The following is a 23,121-nucleotide window of genomic DNA, read 5'->3' as shown; positions in this document are numbered from 1 at the left end:
ATCTCTATAGATGCAAGGACTGACCAACAATGACATCAACATTATAGTTTTAACCATGTTTTGAGGCTATACGGTGTTTGTTACACTTTCATTGTTTATAAACATTGGAGTAAAAAATATATATTTTGGGTTCTGATGGGGTACGACATGAGGCATTTATCAGTTATATTATTCAATAATCAATGGTTATATATCATTAATTTATACATCCACAAATGGATATTGCAACTAAGGATTTTACAACACATTTTATGGTACCCTGGTTGTGAATTAATTTAATTATAAATGTGCTCTTAATCAAACTAAAAGCTTTGAGTCTTCTTGGGTATGACGCTACAAGCTTGGTACACCTGTATTTGGTTTCCCCATTCTTCTCTGCAGATCCTCTCAAGCTCTGTCATGTTGGATCGGGAGCGTCGCTGCACAGCTATTTTCAGGCCTCTCCAGAGATGTTATATCGGGTTCAAGTCCGGGCTCTGGTTGGGCCACACAAGGACATTCAGAGACTTGTTCCGAAGCCACTCCTGCGTTGTCTTGGATGTGTGCTTAGCGTTGTTGACCTGTTGGAAGGTAAACATTTGCAAACGCCTTCCATTTAAGAATGATGGGGGGCCACTGTGTTCTTGGTGACCTTCAAAGCTACAAAAAATGTTGATACCCTTCCCCAGATCTGTGCCTCAATAAAATCCTGTCTCGGAGCTCTACGGACAATTCCTTCAACCTCATGGCTTGGTTTTTGCTCTGACATGCACTGTCAACTGTGGGATCTTAGACAGGTATGTGCCTGTCCAATCAATTGAATTGACCACAGGTGGACTCCAATCCAGGTGTAGAAACATCTCACGAATGATTAATGGAAACAGGATGCACCTGAGATCATTTTTGAGTCTCATAGAAAAGGGTCTGAATACTTCTGTTTTTTTATTGATAATACATTTTCAAACATTTTTAAAAACATGTTTACACTTTGTAATTTCCGGGTATTGTGTGTAGATTGGTGAGAACACAAAAATGTAATACATTTTAGAATAAGTCTGTAACGTAACAAAACGTTGAAAAAGTCAAGGGGTCTGAATTTTTTCTGAATGCACTGTATCTCTAGCTAGGATTCCAAGTGTGTCAACATGCACAAATCACATAATAGGGTAGACTGGGCGTCTGGCAATACCACACTGGTTGTATCCTCTGGCCATGAGAATGTATCCGTCTCTTCCCCAACCAGTACCCCAGCTGCAAAACCAATGGAGAAATTAAAGAATACTTAGTACCGAGAGTGTGTGTACGTTTACATTAGACATTTACATGACGTGTGAATAGAACTAAAATCCATTACAACCTGGTAGTATGATTGAATTTGGAACTTCTTCAAAAAATAAAAAATATAATAGGATTATTTGCCTGGATGAGTAATGCGTAAACGGTGGCCTTTTTACAACAAAAATTGTTGAAGTGTCAAATTAAAAACACACTGGCAGATTATGATGAGTTCGACTGTGTTTTCTGCATCAAAAATGTTGCCTTATGTCATTAATATTGAGTTGTTGGATGGCTTTATACTTTGAAAGTAAACACTGACCTGTTTTTCACAATCCAGTAGTCCAGGTAAGAACTACCATACCCGACAGCCAGTACAGCATGGTTAGTTCTTTTTGAACAGTCTGGCTCGTAGAGGACTCCTAAAGAAGAAACACTACAAGAGTTAATGTGCAATTCATATGTATTCATTTACAATTTAATAGGGGTAATGGTAACACTTTACTTAAAGCATTCAGGTATAATGATTTATGCAGTTATAATGCATTGCGAATTGTCATGATGATGATGACCCCTTTACATTATAATAATTTCATAGTGATTCGGGCTAAATAACCAGTTCAAAATGTATATATATATAAAATCTAATGATATAATATAAATATATTATATATCAATATAATATAAATGTTATAAAGACTCATACATGGTTATAACAAGTTATGCCTGGATTCTTTAAGTAAAGTGTTTCCAAACTCATTTTTGAATGTGTCTCTATGTGTAAAGTATTAGTTCTGTCACTATGACCATTCACTGGTATTGATAAGACTAGGGCTATTTTCTCTTCTTACCTATTTGTTGCTTAATGGTTCCCACCTAAAATTGTCGTAATACGTTTGCTGAAGAGTCCAAGCAGTGAAGTTGAACTACTACAATCTCAGAAGAGATAATCTATTACCTCTTCTTGGAGAGCGTACTCTTGACATGGATGTACACGTATAGTTGTTCACATCTAGTCATAGGTGTGACACCGAGCTCACCATCTTTGTAGAACTTGAAGGAGGGATGTGTGGCGTTCACAGACACAGCGATAGGGCCAACCTCATACAAAGTGTCTCGAAACACTTTTTCATCAAGAGAAGGAACTCTGTTGAAGCCCTTGCACCAGGCTTCCTTTGTTGCATTCTGGTATTCACAAGGGCCCACCTGAAAACAGTTTATTATGACAATCTCAAGCTTTACAGCGAGCTTTTCACTCATCTATTCTATGTTCTTTCCAAAATTCCCACTTTTTTACAGAAATATCAGTTGGAGGATTCCTGGTTTTATGGTTATTCCTGAACAGTGAACAGAACTAAACAAAACAAACGTGACGCTATATAACAAGAGTGCTGAAACAGGCAACTACACATAGACAATAACCCACCAAATACCCAATGAATATGGCTACCTAAACATGGTCCCCAATCAGAGACAATGATAAACAGCTGCCTCTGATTGAGAACCAATCCAGGCAACCATAGACATATAAACACCTAGACGAGGCAACCCATAAACATACAAAAAACCCTAGACAATACAAAAACTACACAAACCACCCTGTGCACACCCTGACCTAACCAAATAATAAAGAAAACTAAGATAACTAAGGTCAGGGAATGACACCCTCCTGATTCCAAGAACCTTCCAACTGGGATTTCTGGAAAACCTGAGAATTTGGGGGAAAGTTACCAGAATTTTGCAACCCATATGGTAACATATTGTATTGTACCTCTGCAGTGTAAGGATATTTCCTCTCCGACATAATCCCATGATCTGAGACGTAACTAAAACACCTCATGGCCAAGCCACCGTCACAGCCATTATTGTGATAGTCTCCACTGCAGTCTACCAGGTTCTGCTCACTCAGAGGCAACAGTGTGCCTGTCTGCTTGAACAACTGGCCCTCCAGGGCTCCGACTGCAGCAAATGCATAGCAAGATCCACAAGACCCCTAGATCAAATAAAATAGTTGTCATATCAACTGTTTTGCTTTGAAGTTATTGCCTAGACGTAAATGCGTAGCAAGTTCCACAATGCCGCTAGATAAAAGACCCATTTTATTTCCCCTATTGTGCTTTGAACTTATCCCCTAGAGGTATGGCAGCATGTTTTTCCTGGTAAAGTGCTCAGGAAAAAACCCTGTCGCTTCTCATCATATCAGGCGACTACCTCAACATTATCTAAGAAACATAGGTGCAGTTTAGTCACTTTTCTAAATGCAGAGAAAGTGACTTTTCATGTCATGTCTAATAAGTGGCACCTAGACTACCCACTCCTTTAATCGTTTCTATATCAGTGTCAATCTGTACAATACCAGAAAAATGAAGGGGAGAATTCTAACTTCCAGTTAAGCCAAATGTTTACTTAGTCATGCATGATGTCAATGGGAGACTAAAGGAAATTTAGACTTAAGTGGAAGTTAGGATTCGCCCAAAAGTGAGAGAGAACAAATGAAAGAGGCTGCTCTTCAACCTGGTTCTTCACTGGAGTCACATATCCATATTGACGCCAGTCCCACGTCTCAGGAGCTGCTGAGAGACTGCAGTTCCACTTAGAGAGGGGGATCCCATCCAGGCTTTTCACCTCTTCAGCATCATTAGCAGTCAACAAGGCGTTGTACTCTTTATTCGTCTGGAACACAGAATTAACACTAGAATGGATCACCATCTTAGTCAAGAAAACAATAATTCTAGAAACTGATTAAATATTGTAAAAAACAATGAATGTGTAGATATGTCACGCCCTGGTCAAAGTATTTTGTGTTTATCTTTATGTATTTGGTCAGGCCAGGGTGTGGCATGGGGTTTTTGTAATTGTGGTGTGTTTGTCTTGGGGTTTTGGTGGTGGTATTGGGATTGTAGCTTAGTGGGTTGTCTAGCAAGGTCTATGGCTGTCTGGAGTGGTTCTCAATCAGAGGCAGGTGCTTATCGTTGTCTCTGATTGGGAACCATATTTAGGCAGCCATATTCTTTGAGTTTGTCGTGGGTGATTGTCCTTAGTGTCTTACTTGTACTCTCTGTTAGTTTGCACTAGATAGGCTGTTTTCGGTTTTCATTACGTTTATTGTTTTGTAGTGTTTAGTGTTTAGTCGTGTTTACGTTTTGTTTAATAAATATGGATCGCAATCGACACGCTGCAGTTTGGTCCGACTCTCCTTCATCACCACTAGAAAACCGTTACAGAATCACCCACCACCAACGGACCAAGCAGCGTGTTAACAGGCAGGAACCACAGGAGAGGCAACAGAGGCAGCAGCAGCAGGAGCAGCAGCAGCTGCAGTGGGAGAGGCTGCACCACCTGGAGAAATGGACATGGGAGGAAGAACTGGACGGTAAAGGACCCTGGGCTCAGCCTGGAGAATATCGCCGCCCCAAGGAAGAACTGGAGGCGGCGAAAGCTGAGAGGCGCAGATATGAGGAGGCAGCACGGCGTAGCGGATGGAAGCCTGAGAATCAGCCCCAAAAATTTCTTGGGGGGCTCAGGGAGAGTGTGGCAGAGTCAGGAGTCAGACCTGAGCCAACTCTCCCTGTTTATCGTGAGGAGCCAAGGAGGAGACCAGAACCAGAGACTGTGAAGGAGTTAATGGGGAAATTGGAGGAGAGAGAAATGAGGGAGTTGCTGTGTTGGTGCTTTTTGCATGGAATTCGCCCGACGGAACGTGTTGGGGATTTGATGGCACCTGGGTTAGCGCTCCATACTCGTCCTGAGGTGCGTGTTAGTCGGCTGGTGAAGTTGGTGCCAGCCTCACGCACCAGGCCTCCTGTGCACATCCCTAGCCTTGCACATCCTGTGCCAACACTGCTCTCAAGATCTCCAGTACGCCTTCACGGTCTAGCCCATCCTGTGCTGCCTCCACACTCCAGTCCTCCGGTAGCAGCTCCCCGCTCCAGGCTTCCTGTGCGTGTCCTCGATCCAGTACCACCAGTTCCAGCACCATGCACCAGGCCTTCAGTGTGCCTTGCCTGTTCAGCGCGGCCAGCGCTTTTCTCCTCTCCTGCGCTGCTGGAGTCTCCCGCCTGTTTAGCGCAGCCAGAGCCTTTCTCCTCTACAGCGCTGCCGGATCCTCCCGCCTGTTCAGCGCAGCCAGAGCCTTCCTCCTCTACAGCGCTGCCGGAGCCTCCCGCCTGTTTAGCGCAGCCAGAGCCTTTCTCCTCTCCTACGCTGCCGGAGTCTCCCGCCTGTTCAGCGCAGCCAGAGCTGCCAGCCTGCATGGAGAAGCCAGAGCTGCCAGCCTGCATGGAGCAGCCAGAGCTGTCAGTCCGCATAGAGCAGCCAGAGCTGTCAGTCTACATGGAGCAGCCAGAGCTGCCAGTCTGCAAGGAGCAGCCAGAGCTGTCAGTCTGCATGGAGCAGCCAGAGCTGTCAGTCTGCATGGAGCAGCCAGAGCTGCCAGTCTGCATGAAGCAGCCAGTCTGCATGGAGCAGCCAGAGCTGTCAGTCTGCATGGAGCAGCCAGAGCTGCCAGTCTGCATGGAGCAGCCAGAGCTGCCAGTCTGCATGAAGCAGCCAGAGCTGTCAGTCTGCATGGAGCAGCCAGAGCTGCCAGTCTGCATGGAGCTGCCAGTCTGCAAGGAGCAGCTAGAGCTGTCAGTCTACATGAAGCAGCCCGAGCTGCCAGTCTGCATGAAGCAGCCAGTCTACATGGAGCAGCCAGAGCTGCCAGTCTGCATGAAGCAGCCAGAGCTGTCAGTCTGCATGGAACAGTCAGAGCTGTCAGTCTGCATGGAGCAGCCAGAGCTGTCAGTCTACATGAAGCAGCCCGAGCTGCCAGTCTGCATGAAGCAGTCAGTCTACATGGAGCAGCCAGAGCTGTCAGTCCGCATGGAGCAGCCAGAGCTGTCAGTCTACATGAAGCAGCCCGAGCTGCCAGTCTGCATGAAGCAGCCAGTCTACATGGAGCAGCCAGAGATGTCAGTCTGCATGAAGCAGCCAGAGCTGTCAGTCTGCATGGAGCAGCCAGTCTGCATGGAGCAGCCAGTCTGCATGGAGCTGCCAGTCTGCATGGAGCTGCCAGTCTGCATGGAGCTGCCAGTCTGCAAGGAGCTGTCAGTCTGCACGGAGCTGTCAGTCTGCACGGAGCTGCCAGTCTGTAAGGAGCTGCCAGTCTGCAAGGAGCTGCCAGTCAGCACGGAGCCGCCAGAGCGGTCAGTCTGTAAGAAGCCGCCAGAGCTGTCAGCCTATATGGAGCAGCTAGTGCCGCCAGTCTGCCCAGCGCCGCCAGTGCCCCCAGTCTGCCCAGCGTCGCCAGTCTGCCCAGCGCCGTCAGTCTGCCCAGCGTCGCCAGTCTGCCCAGCGTCGCCAGTCTGCCCAGCGTCGCCAGTCTGCCCAGCGCCGTCAGTCTGCCCAGCATCGCCAGTCTGCCCAGCATCGCCAGTCTGCCCAGCGTCGTCAGTCTGCCCAGCGTCGTCAGTCTGCCCAGCGTCGTCAGTCTGCCCAGCGTCGTCAGTCTGCCCAGCACCGCCAGTATGCCCAGCGCCGCGCCGCCAGTCTGCCCAGCGCCGCCAGTCTGCCCAGCATCGCCAGTCTGCCCAGCGCCGCCAGTCTGCCCAGCGCCGCCAGATCTGCCAGTCAACCAGACTCTTCCAGATCTGCCAGTCAACCAGACTCTTCCAGATCTGCCAGTCAACCAGACTCTTCCAGATCTGCCAGTCAACCAGACTCTTCCAGATCTGCCAGTCAGCCAGGATCTGCCAGTCAGCCAGGATCTGCCAGTCAGCCAGGATCTGCTGAAACCACCAGCCAGCCAGGAGCTGGTAGATCTATCTACCTGCCTGAGCTTCCTCTCACTCCTGAGCTTCCTCTCACTCCTGAGCTTCCTCTCACTCCTGAGCTTCCTCTCACTCCTGAGCTTCCTCTCACTCCTGAGCTTCCTCTCACTCCTGAGCTTTCTCTCACTCCTGAGCTTTCTCTCACTCCTGAGCTTTCTCTCACTCCCGAGCTTCCCCTCAGTCCCGAGCTGCCTCGGTCCCGAGCTGTCCTTCAGTCCCGATCTGCTCCTCAGTCCAGTGGGGTTCTGGGTGGGGACTACTAGGCCATGGTCGGCGGCGAGGGTGGACTATCCAGGGACGAAGGGAGAGGGGACTAAGACATTAAAGGAGTGGGGTCCACGTCCCCGCGCCGGAGCCGCCACCATGGACAGACGCCCACCCGGACCCTCCCTATTGTTTTGAGGTGCGTTCGGGAGTCCGCACCTTAGGGGGGTTCTGTCACGCCCTGGTCAAAGTATTTTGTGTTTATCTTTATGTATTTGGTCAGGCCAGGGTGTGGCATGGGGTTTTTGTAATTGTGGTGTGTTTGTCTTGGGGTTTTGGTGGTGGTATTGGGATTGTAGCTTAGTGGGTTGTCTAGCAAGGTCTATGGCTGTCTGGAGTGGTTCTCAATCAGAGGCAGGTGCTTATCGTTGTCTCTGATTGGGAACCATATTTAGGCAGCCATATTCTTTGAGTTTGTCGTGGGTGATTGTCCTTAGTGTCTTACTTGTACTCTCTGTTAGTTTGCACTAGATAGGCTGTTTTCGGTTTTCATTACGTTTATTGTTTTGTAGTGTTTAGTGTTTAGTCGTGTTTACGTTTTGTTTAATAAATATGGATCGCAATCGACACGCTGCAGTTTGGTCCGACTCTCCTTCATCACCACTAGAAAACCGTTACAAGATACGTCTGCATTGTACTGTCTCTCTGTGGTCTGGACAAATGGGGGCAGGGTTTTTAAAAAAGATCTTACCTCATCAATCTACACACAATAGCCCACAGTGACGAAGCAAAAACAGTTTTTTAGACATTTTTGCAAATGCATTAAACATAAAAAAATTTAACTTTTTTACATCAGTATTCAGACCCTTTAGTCAGTACTTTCTTGAAGCACCTTGTCACACCCTGACCTTAGTGTTCTTTATTTTCCTTGTTATTTTGGGTAGATCAGGGTGCGACATGGGTGATGTATGTGTTTTTCTTGTCTAGGGGTTTTGTATGATTATGGGGCTGTTTCCTTTCTAGGTAGTTTGTATGTCTATGGTTGCCTAGATTGGTTCTCAATTAGAGGCAGCTGTCTATCATTGTCTCTGATTGGGAACCATATTTAGGCAGCCATATTCTGTGGGTACTTTGTGGGTGGTTGTCTTCTGTCTTTGTGTCTATGCACCAGATAGGACTGTTTCGGTTTTTCACATTTGTTGTTTTGGTATTTTGTAGTGTTGACGTTTATGGTCTTTATTAAACATGTTGAACTCTAACCACGCTGCGCTTTGGTCCGATCCTTCGTCCACAGAAGAAAGCCGTTACACACCTTTGGCAGCAATTACAGCCTCGAGTCTTCTTGGGTACGACGCTAAAAGCTTGGCACACCTGTATGGGAGTTTCTCCCATTCTTCTCTGCATATCCTCTCAAGCTCTGTCAGATGGATGCGGAGCGTTGCTGCACAGCTTTTTTCAGGTCTCTCCAGATGTGCTATATCGGGATCAAGTATGGGCTCTGGCTGGGCCTCTCAAGGACATTCAGAGACTTGTTCCGAAGCCACTCCTGTGTTGTCAAGGCTGTGTGCATAGGGTCGTTGTCCTGTTGGAAGGGGAACCTTTGCCCCAGTCTGAGGTTCTGAGCGCTCTGGAGCAGGTTTTCATCAAGGACATCTCTCTACTTTTCTCCCTTCATCTTTCCCTCGATCCTGACTAGTTTCCCAGTCCCTGCGGCTGAAAAACATCCCCACAGCATGATGCTGCCACCGCCGTGCTTCACCGTAGCGAGAGGCCCAGCCAGAGCCCGGATATGAACCCAACTGAACCTCTCTGGAGAGACCTGAAAATAGCTGTCCAGCATCGTTACCCATCCAACCTGACAGAGCTTGAGATTATCTGCAGAGAATAATGGGAGAAACTCCCCAAAAACAGTTGCGCCAAGCTTATACCGTCGTACCTAAGAATGCAATTTTAAGAAAATGCCCCCAAAAAAGTAAGAGATAAGAACAACAAATAAATAAAGAGCAGCAGTAAATAACAATAGCGGGGCTATATACAGGGGGTAACGGTACAGAGTCAATGTGTCAATGTGCGGGGTCACCGCTGTTGAGGTAGTTTAAGTAATTATGTACATGTAGGTAGAGCTATTAAAGTGGCTATGCATAGATAATAACAGAGAGTAGCAGCAGCCATTTAGCTATTCGGGAGTCTTATGGCTTGGGGGTAGTAGCTATTTAGATGCCTCTTGGACCTAGACTTGGCACTCCGGTATCGCTTGCTGTGCGGTAGCAGAGAGAACAGTCTATGGGCCACTAGGGTGGCTGGAGTCTTTGACAATTTTTTGGGCATTCCTCTGACACCACCGGTATAGAGGTCCTGGATGGCAGGAAGCTTGGCCCCGGTGATGTACTGGGCCGTTTGCACTACGCTCTTGCAGTTCGAGTCCGAGCAGTTGGCATACCAGGAAGTGATGCAACCCTTCATGATGCTCTTGATTGTGCAGCTGTAAAACTTTTTGAAGATGTGAGGAACCATGCCAAATCTTTTCAATCCACTGAAGGGGAATAGGTTTTGTCGTGCCCTCTTCACGACTGTCTTGGTGTGCTTGGACCATGTTAGTTTGTTGGTGATGTGGACACCAAGGAACTTGAAGCTCGCAACCTGCTCCACTAAAGCCCCATCGATGGGAATGGGGGCGTACTCGTTTCTCGTTTTCCTGTAGTCCACAATCATCTCCTTTGTCTTGATCACGTTGATGGAGAGGTTGTTATTTTTGCACCACACAGTCAGTTCTCTGACCTCCTCCCTATAGGCTGTCTCGTCATTGTCGGTGATCAGGCCTACCACTTTTGTGTCATCAGCAAACTTAATGATGGTTTTGAAGTTGTGCCTAGCCGTGCAATCATGAGTGAACAGGATGGGACTGAGTACGCACCCCTGAGGGGCCCCCGTGTTGAGGATCAGCGTGGAGGATGTGTTGTTACCTACCCTTACCACCTGGGGACGGCCCATCAGGAAGTCCAGGATCCAGTTGCAGAGGGAGGTGTTTAGTCCCAGAGATTTAGCTTAATGATGAGCTTTGAGGGCACTATGGTGTTGAACGCTGAGCTGTAGTCAATGAATAGCATTCTCACGTCAGTGTTCCTTTTGTCCAGGTGGGAAAGGGCAGTGTGGAGTGCAATAGAGATTGCATCATCAGTGGATCTGTTGGTGCGGTATGCAAATTGGAGTGGGTCAAGGGTTTCTGGGATAATATTGTTGTTTTGAGCCATGACCAGCCTTTCAAAGCATTTCATGGCTACAGACATGAGCGCTACGGGTAGTCATTTAGGCAGGTTACCTTAGTGTTCTTCTGCACAGGGTCTTCTGTGGTCTGCTTGAAACATGTTGGTATTACAGACTCGGACAGGGAGAGGTTGAAAATGTTGGTGAAGACACTTGTCAGTTGGTTAGCGCATGCTCGGGGTACACGTCCTGGTAATCCGTCTGCCAGCGGCCTTGTGAATGATGACCTGTTTAACGGTCTTACTCACATCGGCTGTGGAGAGTATGATCACACAGTCGTCCGGAACAGCTGATGCTCTCGTGCATGTTTCAGTGTTACTTGCCTCGAAGCGAGCAAAGAAGTTATTTAGCTCATCTGGTAGGCTCGTGTCACTAGGCAGCTCTCGGCTGTGCTTCCTTTTGTAGTCTAATAGTTTGCAAACCCTGCTACATCCGACGAGCATCGGAGCCGGTGTAGTATGATTCGATCTCAGTCCTGTATTGACGCTTTGCCTGTTTGCTGGTTCGTTGGAGGGCATAGCATTTCTTATAAGCTTCCGGGTTAGAGCCAGTTTGCGCTGTTCTGTGAAGGGAGTAGTACACATCGTTGTATGGGATCTTCAGTTTCTTTCTTACATGGAATAGCCTTCATTGCTCAGAACATGAATAGACTGATGAGTTTCAGAAGAAAGATATTTGTTTCTGGACATTTTTAGCCTCTAATAAAATCCACAAATGCTGATACTCAACTAGTCTCAAGAAGGCCAGTTGTATTGCTTCAGCTACAATAGTCATTTACAACAATAACAATATCTACACTGTATTTCTGATCAATTTGATGTTATTTTAATGGATATGCTTTCTTTCAAAAACAGGGACATTTCTAAGTGGCCCCAAACTTTTGAACGGTAGTGTACATGCTTTCAATCCCAAATCAAAATCAAATCAAATTTTATTTGTCACATACACATGGTTAGCAGATGTTAATGCGAGTGTAGCGAAATGCTTGTGCTTCTAGTTCCGACAATGCAGTAATAACGAGCAAGTAATCTAACTAACAATTCCAAAAAAAACTACTGTCATACACAGTGTAAGGGGATAAAGAATATGTACATAAGGATATATGAATGAGTGATGGTACAGAGCAGCATAGGCAAGATACAGTAGATGATATCGAGTACAGTATATACATATGAGATAAGTATGTAAACCAAGTGGCATAGTTAAAGTGGCTAGTGATACATGTATTACATAAGGATGCAGTCGATGATATAGAGTACAGTATCAACGTATGCATATGAGATGAACAATGTAGGGTAAGTAACATTATATAAGGTAGCATTGTTTAAAGTGGCTAGTGATATATTTACATCATTTCCCATCGATTCCCATGATTAAAGTGGCTGGAGTAGAGTCAGTGTCATTGACAGTGTGTTGGCAGTAGCCACTCAATGTTAGTGGTGGCTGTTTAACAGTCTGATGGCCTTGAGATAGAAGCTGTTTTTCAGTCTCTCGGTCCCAGCTTTGATGCACCTGTACTGACCTCGCCTTCTGGATGGCAGCGGGGTGAACAGGCAGTGGCTCGGGTGGTTGATGTCCTTGATGATCTTTATGGCCTTCCTGTAGCATCGGGTGGTGTAGGTGTCCTGGAGGGCAGGTAGTTTGCCCCCGGTGATGCGTTGTGCAGACCTCACTACCCTCTGGAGAGCCTTACGGTTGAGGGCGGTGCAGTTGCCATACCAGGCGGTGATACAGCCCGCCAGGATGCTCTCGATTGTGCATCTGTAGAAGTTTGTGAGTGCTTTTGGTGACAAGCCAAATTTCTTCAGCCTCCTGAGGTTGAAGAGGCGCTGCTGCGCCTTCCTCACGATGCTGTCTGTGTGAGTGGACCAATTCAGTTTGTCTGTGATGTGTATGCCGAGGAACTTAAAACTTGCTACCCTCTCCACTACTGTTCCATCGATGTGGATGGGGGGTGTTCCCTCTGCTGTTTCCTGAAGTCCACAATCATCTCCTTAGTTTTGTTGACGTTGAGTGTGAGGTTATTTTCCTGACACCACACTCCGAGGGCCCTCACCTCCTCCCTGTAGGCCGTCTCGTCGTTGTTGGTAATCAAGCCTACCACTGTTGTGTCGTCCGCAAACTTGATGATTGAGTTGGAGGCGTGCATGGCCACGCAGTCGTGGGTGAACAGGGAGTACAGGAGAGGGCTCAGAACGCACCCTTGTGGGGCCCCAGTGTTGAGGATCAGCGGGGAGGAGATGTTGTTGCCTACCCTCACCACCTGGGGGCGGCCCGTCAGGAAGTCCAGTACCCAGTTGCACAGGGCGGGGTCGAGACCCAGGGTCTCGAGCTTGATGACGAGCTTGGAGGGTACTATGGTGTTGAATGCCGAGCTGTAGTCGATGAACAGCATTCTCACATAGGTATTCCTCTTGTCCAGATGGGTTAGGGCAGTGTGCAGTGTGGTTGAGATTGCATCGTCTGTGGACCTATTTGGGCGGTAAGCAAATTGGAGTGGGTCAAGGGTGTCAGGTAGGGTGGAGGTGATATGGTCCTTGACTAGTCTCTCAAAGCACTTCATGATGACGGATGTGAGTGCTACGGGGCGGTAGTCGTTTAGCTCAGTTACCTTAGCTTTCTTGGGAACAGGAACAATGGTGGCCCTCTTGAAGCATGTGGGAATAGCAGACTGGTATAGGGATTGATTGAATATGTCCGTAAACACACCGGCCAGCTGGTCTGCGCATGCTCTGAGGGCGCGGCTGGGGATGCCGTCTGGGCCTGCAGCCTTGCGAGGGTTAACACGTTTAAATGTCTTACTCACTTCGGCTGCAGTGAAGGAGAGACCGCATGTTTCCGTTGCAGGCCGTGTCAGTGGCACTGTATTGTCCTCAAAGCGGGCAAAAAGTAATTTAGTCTGCCTGGGAGCAAGACATCCTGGTCCGTGACTGGGCTGGGTTTCTTCCTGTAGTCCGTGATTGACTGTAGACCCTGCCACATACCTCTTGTGTCTGAGCCGTTGAATTGAGATTCTGCTTTGTCTCTGTACTGGCGCTTAGCTTGTTTGATAGCCTTGCGGAGGGAATAGCTGCACTGTTTGTATTCAGCCATGTTACCAGACACCTTGCCCTGATTAAAAGCAGTGGTTCGTGCCTTCAGTTTCACACGAATGCTGCCATCAATCCACGGTTTCTGGTTAGGGAATGTTTTAATCGTTGCTATGGGAACGACATCTTCAACGCACGTTCTAATGAACTCGCACACCGTATCAGCGTATTCGTCAATGTTGTTGTCTGACGCAATACGAAACATCTCCCAGTCCACGTGATGGAAGCAGTCTTGGAGTGTGGAGTCAGCTTGGTCGGACCAGCGTTGGACAGACCTCAGCGTGGGAGCTTCTTGTTTTAGTTTCTGTCTGTAGGCAGGGATCAACAAAATGGAGTCGTGGTCAGCTTTTCCGAAAGGGGGGCGGGGCAGGGCCTTATATGCGTCGCGGAAGTTAGAGTAACAATGATCCAGGGTCTTTCCACCCCTGGTTGCGCAATCGATATGCTGATAAAATTTAGGGAGTCTTGTTTTCAGATTAGCCTTGTTAAAATCCCCAGCTACAATGAATGCAGCCTCCGGATAAATCGTTTCCAGTTCAATCCCATTTATTTTCCAGCGATTGAACGTTAGCTTGCAGAACGGAAAGCAAGGGCAGATTAGCCACTCGTCGCCTGACACGGCAGATCCTCACACGGCATCCTGATCTCTTTCCTCGAAACCTATGTTTCCTTTTCCAGCGAATCACAGGTCTCCTACCTGGCATAGCCATACTCCCTGTGAGCCCCCCCAAAGACATTTTTGGGGCTGACTCTCGGGCTTCCGTCCGCGCAGCCATGCTTGCTTCGCCAACCTCATTCTCCAATAACCTTCCGCGCACTGCTCCATCGAATCCCAGGCGGGCTCCGGCACTCTCCCTGGGTCGACCGCCCACCTGTCTATCTCCTCCCAAGAAGTATAGTCCATACTGTACTCCTCTTTGGGCTGCTCCTGTTGCCTCCTCTCCTGCTGCACCTGTTGCCTCTCCTGCTGCTCCTGCCTGTTGACACGCTGCTTGGTCCGGTTGTGGTGGGTGATTCTGTAACGGTTCTCTTTAGTTGAAGGAGAGGTGGACCAAAATGCGGCGTGATGATGATTCATGTTTGTTTAATAAAGGAAAAACTATACATGAATAAACTACAAAACAATGAAATGTGAGAACTCAAAACAGCCCTATCTGGTGCAAACACAAAGACAGGAACAATCACCCACAAACACACAGTGAAACCCAGGCTACCTAAATATGGTTCCCAATCAGAGACAATGACTAACACCTGCCTCTGATTGAGAACCATATCAGGCCAAACATAGAAACAGACAAACCAGACACACAACATAGAATGCCCACCCAGCTCACGTCCTGCCCAACACCAAAACAAGGAAAACACATACGAATGATGGTCAGACCGTGACAACCTAGGCAAATTAAATATTTAATTTTTGAATTTTTAATAAATTAGAAAACTTTTCTGAAAAACAGTTTTTGCTTTAGAATTATAGGGTATTGTGGGCAGATTGATGAAGGGAAAAAAATGATGTAATCAGTTTTAGAACAAGGCTGTAACGTAACAAAATGTGGAAAAATACTTTTCTGGTCTGAATACTTTTTGAATGCACTGGGGATATATATTATTATTTATTTATTTTGTGCCTGTTTTGCATGTTATTGCAAACAATGAAAAAAATATATATATTACTGAGGTAATAAAGATGGTCTCATTTATGCTTTTTATAGTAAGGCAGCTCCAAAATTCAGGTGTTTCAGCCTAGCTCTGGGCTTTCTGTGGAGGTGGGGCAGGCTGCGAAAATTACGAGCATAGGAGTTGGTAATGTTCTCTAGTTGCGCCGTGATTTGCTCAGTGTTCTGCCACTCATGGGGACACTGCGTCACCGCAAAATCTACAGGGAGAGCTCACAAATTCAAGCCTCTTGGGTGCATCCTCAGGGCCTGTTTGGCCCTGTCCGGGTGTATCGTCGGACGGGGCCACAGTGTCTCCCGACCCCTCCTGTCTCAGCCTCCAGTAGTTATGCTGCAGTAGTTTATGTGTCGGTGGCTAGGGTCAAACTGTTACATCAGGAGAATTTCTCCTGTCTTATCCAGTGTCCTGTGTGAATTTAAGTATGCTCTCTCTAATTCTTTCTTTCTCTCTCTCGGAGAACCTGAGCCCCAGGACAATGCCTCAGGACTACCTGACCTGATGACTCCTTGCTGTCCCCAGTCCACCTGATTATTATTATTTGACCTTGCTCGTCCTCTATGAACATTTGAACATCTTGGCCATGTTCTGTTGTAATCTCCACCCGGCACAGCCAGAAGAGGACTGGCCACCCCTCATAGCCTGGTTCCTCTCTAGGTTTCTTCCTAGTTTCTGGCCTTTCTAGGGAGTTTTTCCTAGCCACTGTGCTTCTACATCTGCATTGCTTGCATTTTGGGATTTTAGGCTGGATTTTTGTACAGGACATTGAGATATCAGCTGATGTAAGAAGGGCTTTATAAATAAATTTGATTTGATCATGAATCAAGTCGACAATCTACTGGCAAATCCTTTTCAATCCGTGTCTTATGAAGATAAATTATGACGAGAAATTATAGATAAAACGTATCGTTGCTCATCGGCCATTGGACATAAACATTTCACAACAACTTGGAAATCTCAAATTCAAGAATGAGTGGTTTGGAAGGAATCAGTGGCTAACTGCAAGCCTGCTATTCAGTGGAGTGGATGTCCAAGTCTTGGTTAAAGGGTCTCTTTTCCAAGTTTAAAAAGAGACATATTCAACATTGGCCATGTTGTCAATCCAAACATGACTTCTGCCGCTTTCAAAACAACTGGAAATTCGGAACTGGGAAATCTCAGACTTCAGTGAGTGGGAAAACGAGCTCAGACTGGGAAAATATATTTTGAATGGTCATCCAACTTGGTACTCCAAGTTGGGGGTTCAGGCCTCTTTCTAGAGCTCCGAACTGAAGATCACTAACGTCATGATTCGAACTTGTTTTTCTCAGAGTTCCCAGTTGTCTTGAAAGCACCATAAATCCAGAGAATGACAGACTTTGATGACAAAGTCACAAAATTTGCCCGTGAAGGACCGCCACACGACCTTCCTGTTCATGTGAGCACAGCACAACAAGGAGAGTCCAAAAATGTATTGTATGTTGCTGCAAAAATTATGTAATATGCCAGATATGTATACTGTAGCTAAGAAAGTAATATGTGTATGTTGTGTAGTAAGCTGTTAGAGGCCCATGTGCGTCACCCTAATAATTTGGTCCCCTTTCCCCTCATAATTTAGCCTTCTTTTCTGACTTGGTGGTGCACATGTAGCTTATAGCCTGTTTTAGAGAAATGTCATCATCGAATATTGTAAGACCTTTCATTGTCTATGGTTCTGACTTGGTGTACAGGGAGAATACGTCCATCCTAGCTCTCTCAGTAATGTCTTAGTTTGTACATCTCAATTGTCAGTAGAAACCACATTCGTTTAAGCAAGCAAGCCATATCAGCTATGTTATTTTAAAAGGCAGTAAATGAGGCTGAATTATGTGTTTCGTTGACAGACAAGACTCCATTTCAGCCAGATGTAACAGTATGTAGGTGTTGGGACACCTTTATGTAGGCTCTAACCATTTGCCACCATTTATAGTCCAATTAATGTATTGATGAGTGTTGTGCAGTGGCTTTGCTGGCATGCATAAACATTTTTTTGGGCGAGTTTGCACCACCAAGATTACATTCTAAAATCTCCACTGACTACAATACAGCATACAGTATTTCCCACAACATTACCTAGCCTTGCTGGAGCAAACTCACATCTAATGTCTTCAATGGGAGAAACAGGTAGGTCTACTATTTACCTCTGAAGTGATAACATTTCAAGTTAAGTTAAATCTCACACAACTCAGTTTTGGAAAATTCTGACTTTATGGCAAAAATAATCCTACTTACACATTTTAATCAATTTTGGCACTAGATTTTTTGTTTATAAGTACTATCTATGCCACATAGGCCTTTTTCAAGCAGATAAGTCGTTTTCTTTAATATTAAGTTGTAAAATACTGAACTTCCCCTTTATCTGGGACGTAAAACAATCTGTAAAAGCTGCTCTCTTTCCTATTTATATTTCTTATATTTCTTAAATGCACGTTTCATGCTCATCCAATTGCTGATCCAATTACAATTGTCGGTTGTCTTACCATGTCTCCAAACTGGTTAATTCCCAGGGTGAAGGTGTGCTTTCCTATTTCTGCCTCCAGGTTGTGTTGACGGATGAGGCGTTGGTTTGTCTCCCAGATCATCCTTCTGAAGCCCTCATCCACCTGAGAATGACAAGCCAAAGGCCCCACAAGTTATTGACATCATGATTAATCTCTATGGGGCAAATCGTAACACAAGGGTGATATGCACATGCTAAACTTCCACTTAAGTGATATTTTCACCCAGCGAGCACACTTGGTTCCTTGGAAGTTGTGGGAAGGTACATTTTTGGTTTCCCATTGGTTCTGAGAATGAAGGCATGCATTTCCTGACTGGTAAAACTGAATGTTTTTTTAAGATTTTGAGAACAGAAGTGAACATTAGATAAAAGATAGCATAGTTTTGTTTGAAAACATCTATTTTTATATTCAAATGTTGGAACTGGGTTCTACAGTTTGAACCCCTGCTGTCTCTGCTTCAGGTCCTAAGCTACAGACAGTTATATTTGGGTGTCATTTTAGGCGGGGGGGGGGGTATGATCATTGAGAGCTTATAGGAAATGGTCTGTTAAAGTAAGGAAATATCAAGACAATTATTGTCAATTATATGCATATTCTAGCATCTTGTCCTGACAAAATAGCCCGTTTACTTTGGGTACGTTATTTTTCCAAAAATGAAAATAGTGCCCCCTAGATTCAACAGGTTAAATGTGCTGAGAATTTTTCAAAGCCAAGCAAATATCCTGCTCCATTCCCAGAACGTTGTGGGAAGGTTTTATGCAAAATAACCATAGACAGCCATGCTCTCACCAAGCTCCAAGAAACATATGGTTCTCAGAACATTATGTCCTAGATGGGCACAAAATTTGACTGAAAGCTGCAATATGGAACTTTTTGGGTGATCCAACCAAATTCACATGGAGTTATAGATCTGTTATTCTCATTGAAAGTCTAAGAAGCTGTAGGTCTGTTCTATGTGTGGTATTTCTATGCTTCACTATCTTAAATATAATTTTTGCATATTTTACTTTTGGTTTTGTACACCAGCTTCAAACTGCTGAAAATACAATATTTTTGGTTATATTTCACAGAGGTTTAGATGGTACAATGATCATCTACACTATACTTGCTTGTTTTGTCACACAAACTACCTGCCCTCCAGGACACGTACAGCACCCGATGTCACAGGAAGGCCAAAAAGATCATCAAGGACAACAACCACCCGAGCCAATGCCTGTGCACCCTGCTACCATCCAGAAGGCGATGTCAGTACAGGTGCATCAAAGCTGGGTCCGAGAGACTGAAAAACAGCTTCTATCTCAAGGTCATCAGACTGTTAAACAGCCATCACTAACACAGAGAGGTTGCTGCCTACATACAGGCTCGGAATCATTGGCCACTTTAATAAATGGATCCCCAGTCACTTTAAATAATGTTTACATATCTTACATTACTCATCTCATATGTACAGTGCCTTGCGAAAGTAGTCGGCCCCCTTGAACTTTGCGACCTTTTGCCACATTTCAGGCTTCAAACATAAAGATATAAAAATGTATTTTTTTGTGAAGAATCAACAACAAGTGGGACACAATCATGAAGTGGAACAACATTTATTGGATATTTCAAACTTTTTTAACAAATCAAAAACTGAAAAATTGGGTGTGCAAAATTATTCAGCCCCCTTAAGTTAATACTTTGTAGCGCCACCTTTTGCTGCGATTACAGCTGTAAGTCGCTTGGGGTATGTCTCTATCAGTTTTGCACATCGAGAGACTGAAATTTTTTCCCATTCCTCCTTGCAAAACAGCTCGAGCTTAGTGAGGTTGGATGGAGAGCATTTGTGAACAGCAGTTTTCAGTTCTTTCCACAGATTCTCGATTAGATTCAGGTCTGGACTTTGACTTAGCCATTCTAACACCTGGATATGTTTATTTTTGAACCATTCCATTGTAGATTTTGCTTTATGTTTTGGATCATTGTCTTGTTGGAAGACAAATCTCCGTCCCAGTCTCAGGTCTTTTGCAGACTCCATCAGGTTTTCTTCCAGAATGGTCCTGTATTTGGCTCCATCCATCTTCCCATCAATTTTAACCATCTTCCCTGTCCCTGCTGAAGAAAAGCAGGCCCAAACCGTGATGCTGCCACCACCATGTTTGACAGTGGGGATGGTGTGTTCAGGGTGATGGGCTGTGTTGCTTTTACGCCAAACATAACATTTTGCATTGTTGCCAAAAAGTTCAATTTTGGTTTCATCTGACCAGAGCACCTTCTTCCACATGTTTGGTGTGTCTCCCAGGTGGCTTGTGGCTGTAAAACGGTTCTCTTTAGTTGAAGGAAAGTCGGACCAAAATGCAGCGTGATGATGATTCCTGATATTTTAATGAAGGAAAAAACTATACATGAAAAACTACAAAATAATGAAATGTGAAAACCGAAACAGCCCTATCTGGTGCAAACACAAAGACAGGAACAAGGACACTAAGGACAATCACCCACGAAACACTCAAAGAATATGGCTGCCTAAATATGGTTCCCAATCAGAGACAACGATAAACACCTGCCTCTGATTGAGAACCACTTCAGACAGCCATAGACTTAACTAGAACACCCCACTAAGCTACAATCCCAATACATACACACCACATACAAAAACCCATGCCACACCCTGGCCTGACCAAATAAATGAAGAAGAACACAAAATACTTCGACAAGGGCGTGACAGTGGCAAACTTTAAACTACACTTTTTATGGATATCTTTAAGAAATGGCTTTCTTCTTGCCACTCTTCCATAAAGGCCAGATTTGTGCAATATACGACTGATTGTTGTCCCATGGACAGAGTCTCCCACCTCAGCTGTAGATTTCTGCAGTTCATCCAGAGTGATCATGGGCCTCTTGGCTGCATCGCTGATCAGTCTTCTCCTTGTATGAGCTGAAAGTTTAGAGAGACGGCCAGGTCTTGGTAGATTTGCAGTGGTCTGATACTCCTTCCATTTCAATATTATCGCTTGCACAGTGCTTCTTGGGATGTTTAAAGCTTGGGAAATCTTTTTGTATCCAAATCCGGCTTTAAACTTCTTCACAACATTATCTCGGACCTGCCTGGTGTGTTCCTTGTTCTTCTTGATGCTCTCCGCACTTTTAACGGACCTCTGAGACTATCACAGTGCAGGTGCATTTATACGGAGACTTGATTACACACAGGTGGATTGTATTTATCATCATTAGTCATTTAGGTCAACATTGGATCATTCAGAGATCCTCACTGAACTTCTGGAGAGAGTTTGCTGCACTGAAAGTAAAGGGGATGAATAATTTTGCACGCCCAATTTTTCAGTTTTTGATTTGTTAAAAAAGTTTGAAATATCCAATAAATGTCGTTCCACTTCATGATTGTGTCCCACTTGTTGTTGATTCTTCACAAAAAAATACAGTTTTATATCTTTATGTTTGAAGCCTGAAATGTGGCAAAAGGTCGCAAAGTTCAAGGGGGCCGAATACTTTCGCAAGGCACTGTATATACTGTATTTTATACCTTCTATTGCATCTTGCCTATGCCTCTCGGTCATAATTCATCAATATATGTATATGTACATTATCTTATTCCATCCATTTAGATTTGTGTGTATTAGGTAGTTGTTGTGGAATTGTTAGATTACTTGTTAAATATTACTGCACTGTCAGAACTAGAAGCACAAGCATTTCGCTACACTTGCATTAACATCTGGTTACCATGTGTATGTGACCAATACAATTTGATTTGATTTGTTTGGATTTTAAACAGAATTTAGGCAAACTATTACAATTTTAGCAACCAGGAAATTGCAGCGCAATCTCTGGGTAATGCATATTTAAGTGAAAGTTAGGATTAACTCATACAGTATGACTGGCGTCAAGTAACCTTGGAATACTGTTTGCCGTGTTGGGTTTTCCACTCCTCCCAGATACCATCCAGCTCAGTGCTCAGTGGTTGTTTGAAAGAGGACACCACTGCACACAGTGCCATTAGTATGAGTTTCATCTGCATCCTGCACACATAAACACACACACAAACACAGTTAGCATTTACACTTACATTTCTCTATCATTTGTAAACGTGAATAGTTTTTTAAGTAAGTAAAAAAAAAGGGGAATATGAAAGCAATGTAGCGGAATTTCATGATCACTAATTCTCATGAAATATGCATACAGTACATTTGCACAAATCACAAAGCCATTTTGTTCATGAGCATATTGATTTTATTTTGAAAAATCATTCAAAAGGTAATATTTCTACAGAGCAGATTTGGCATACAATTTTAAAGAAAATGTTACCTTGGGAGGTAGGTATATTATATATTATACAAAAATCTATAATAGGCAAAGGAATACATTTAAGAATCATCACACCAAAAGTGGTGAATATCTCTGCCTACATGTACATATTACCTCAATTACCTCGACTAACCGGTGCCCCCGCACATTGACTCTGTACCGGTACCCCCTCTATATAGCCCTGCTAATTTTATTTACTGCTGCTCTTTAATTATTTGTTATTCAATCTCTACTTTTTTTGTTGTATTTTCTTAAAACTGCGTTGTTGGTTAAGGGCTTGTAAGTAAGCATTTCACTGTAAGGTCTACACCTGTTGTTTTCGGCGAATGTGACAAATTTGATTTGATTTGAATGCACTTCTGAATTTGAGATGTTTGACTTGGAGTAGCCTGTACTCCATTTAGGGAACCAAGCCTGAATTGAGTTTAAATCATCATCTCTATAAAGGTTTCTATGGTCTAGCTCGTAATATTTTACATTGAATATGTGTTATATTAATATGTGTTATATTGATATAGGCATGTGCTTTAATTAGGCACCGAATTATTGACACCCTTGATAAAAATGAGCAAATATGAGCTATATTGTTTGCTATTTGCCTGAGTAAAAAACAAACCTCTAATAAGTACCTTGTGAAGATAGCAGAGTAATCTAGAGCTGAAAAACGACAAAGTCGTTACCTGGGTTTGAATGCTCCTGCCTCGATGTGAGGGGAAAATGAAAGCAATGTAACTGTTTATAGTTTTTAAGCTTCCTCTTTACTCTAATAAGCCTATTGATATTGCTGACGTAGGCGGGCGTAACATACGGTTCATAGTTAACCAAGTTCCTGTATTTAAACATCTGTTATGAAAGAACAAGTTCCTCTTCATGAGAGTTTCATGATCACTAATTCTTAAGAAATATGCACACAAGTACATTTGTGTACAGTACAAGTTTTTGTTTTCTAGTCTACCCGGTTCTGACCGTTCTGCCTGTCCTGACCCTGAGCCTGCCTGCCGTCCTGTACCTGCC

The 23,121-nt window shown here is 44.6% G+C and overlaps 1 protein-coding gene across 6 annotated transcripts; it reads right to left on the bottom strand.

Moving 5' to 3' along the window:
• Window positions 1-911: 911 nt before the first annotated feature.
• LOC112265668 (procathepsin L) lies at window positions 912-22,863 on the bottom strand. 6 transcript variants are annotated; one of them, XM_024443228.2, is made up of 8 exons: window positions 22,788-22,863; window positions 21,673-21,821; window positions 17,794-17,916; window positions 3,769-3,927; window positions 3,026-3,247; window positions 2,295-2,460; window positions 1,577-1,676; window positions 912-1,230 (listed from the first exon to the last, which is right to left on the bottom strand). In XM_024443228.2, exons 2-8 carry the CDS (start codon window positions 21,742-21,744, stop codon window positions 1,134-1,136), a joined length of 939 nt encoding a protein of 312 aa, XP_024298996.1. In that variant the 5' UTR covers window positions 21,745-21,821; window positions 22,788-22,863; the 3' UTR covers window positions 912-1,133. The 6 variants fall into 6 exon arrangements, with proteins under 6 accessions (XP_024298996.1, XP_024298970.1, XP_042157747.1 ...); XM_024443202.2 differs by having other exon boundaries at window positions 21,695-21,821; XM_042301813.1 differs by having other exon boundaries at window positions 22,737-22,821.
• Window positions 22,864-23,121: the final 258 nt, after the last annotated feature.

This window comes from Oncorhynchus tshawytscha, linkage group LG02 (assembly GCF_018296145.1).
Source record: "Oncorhynchus tshawytscha isolate Ot180627B linkage group LG02, Otsh_v2.0, whole genome shotgun sequence".
Lineage (NCBI taxonomy): Eukaryota > Metazoa > Chordata > Actinopteri > Salmoniformes > Salmonidae > Oncorhynchus > Oncorhynchus tshawytscha.
Note: the sequence above shows the minus strand (reverse complement) of the source record. Positions and strands in the feature narration are given on the sequence as shown.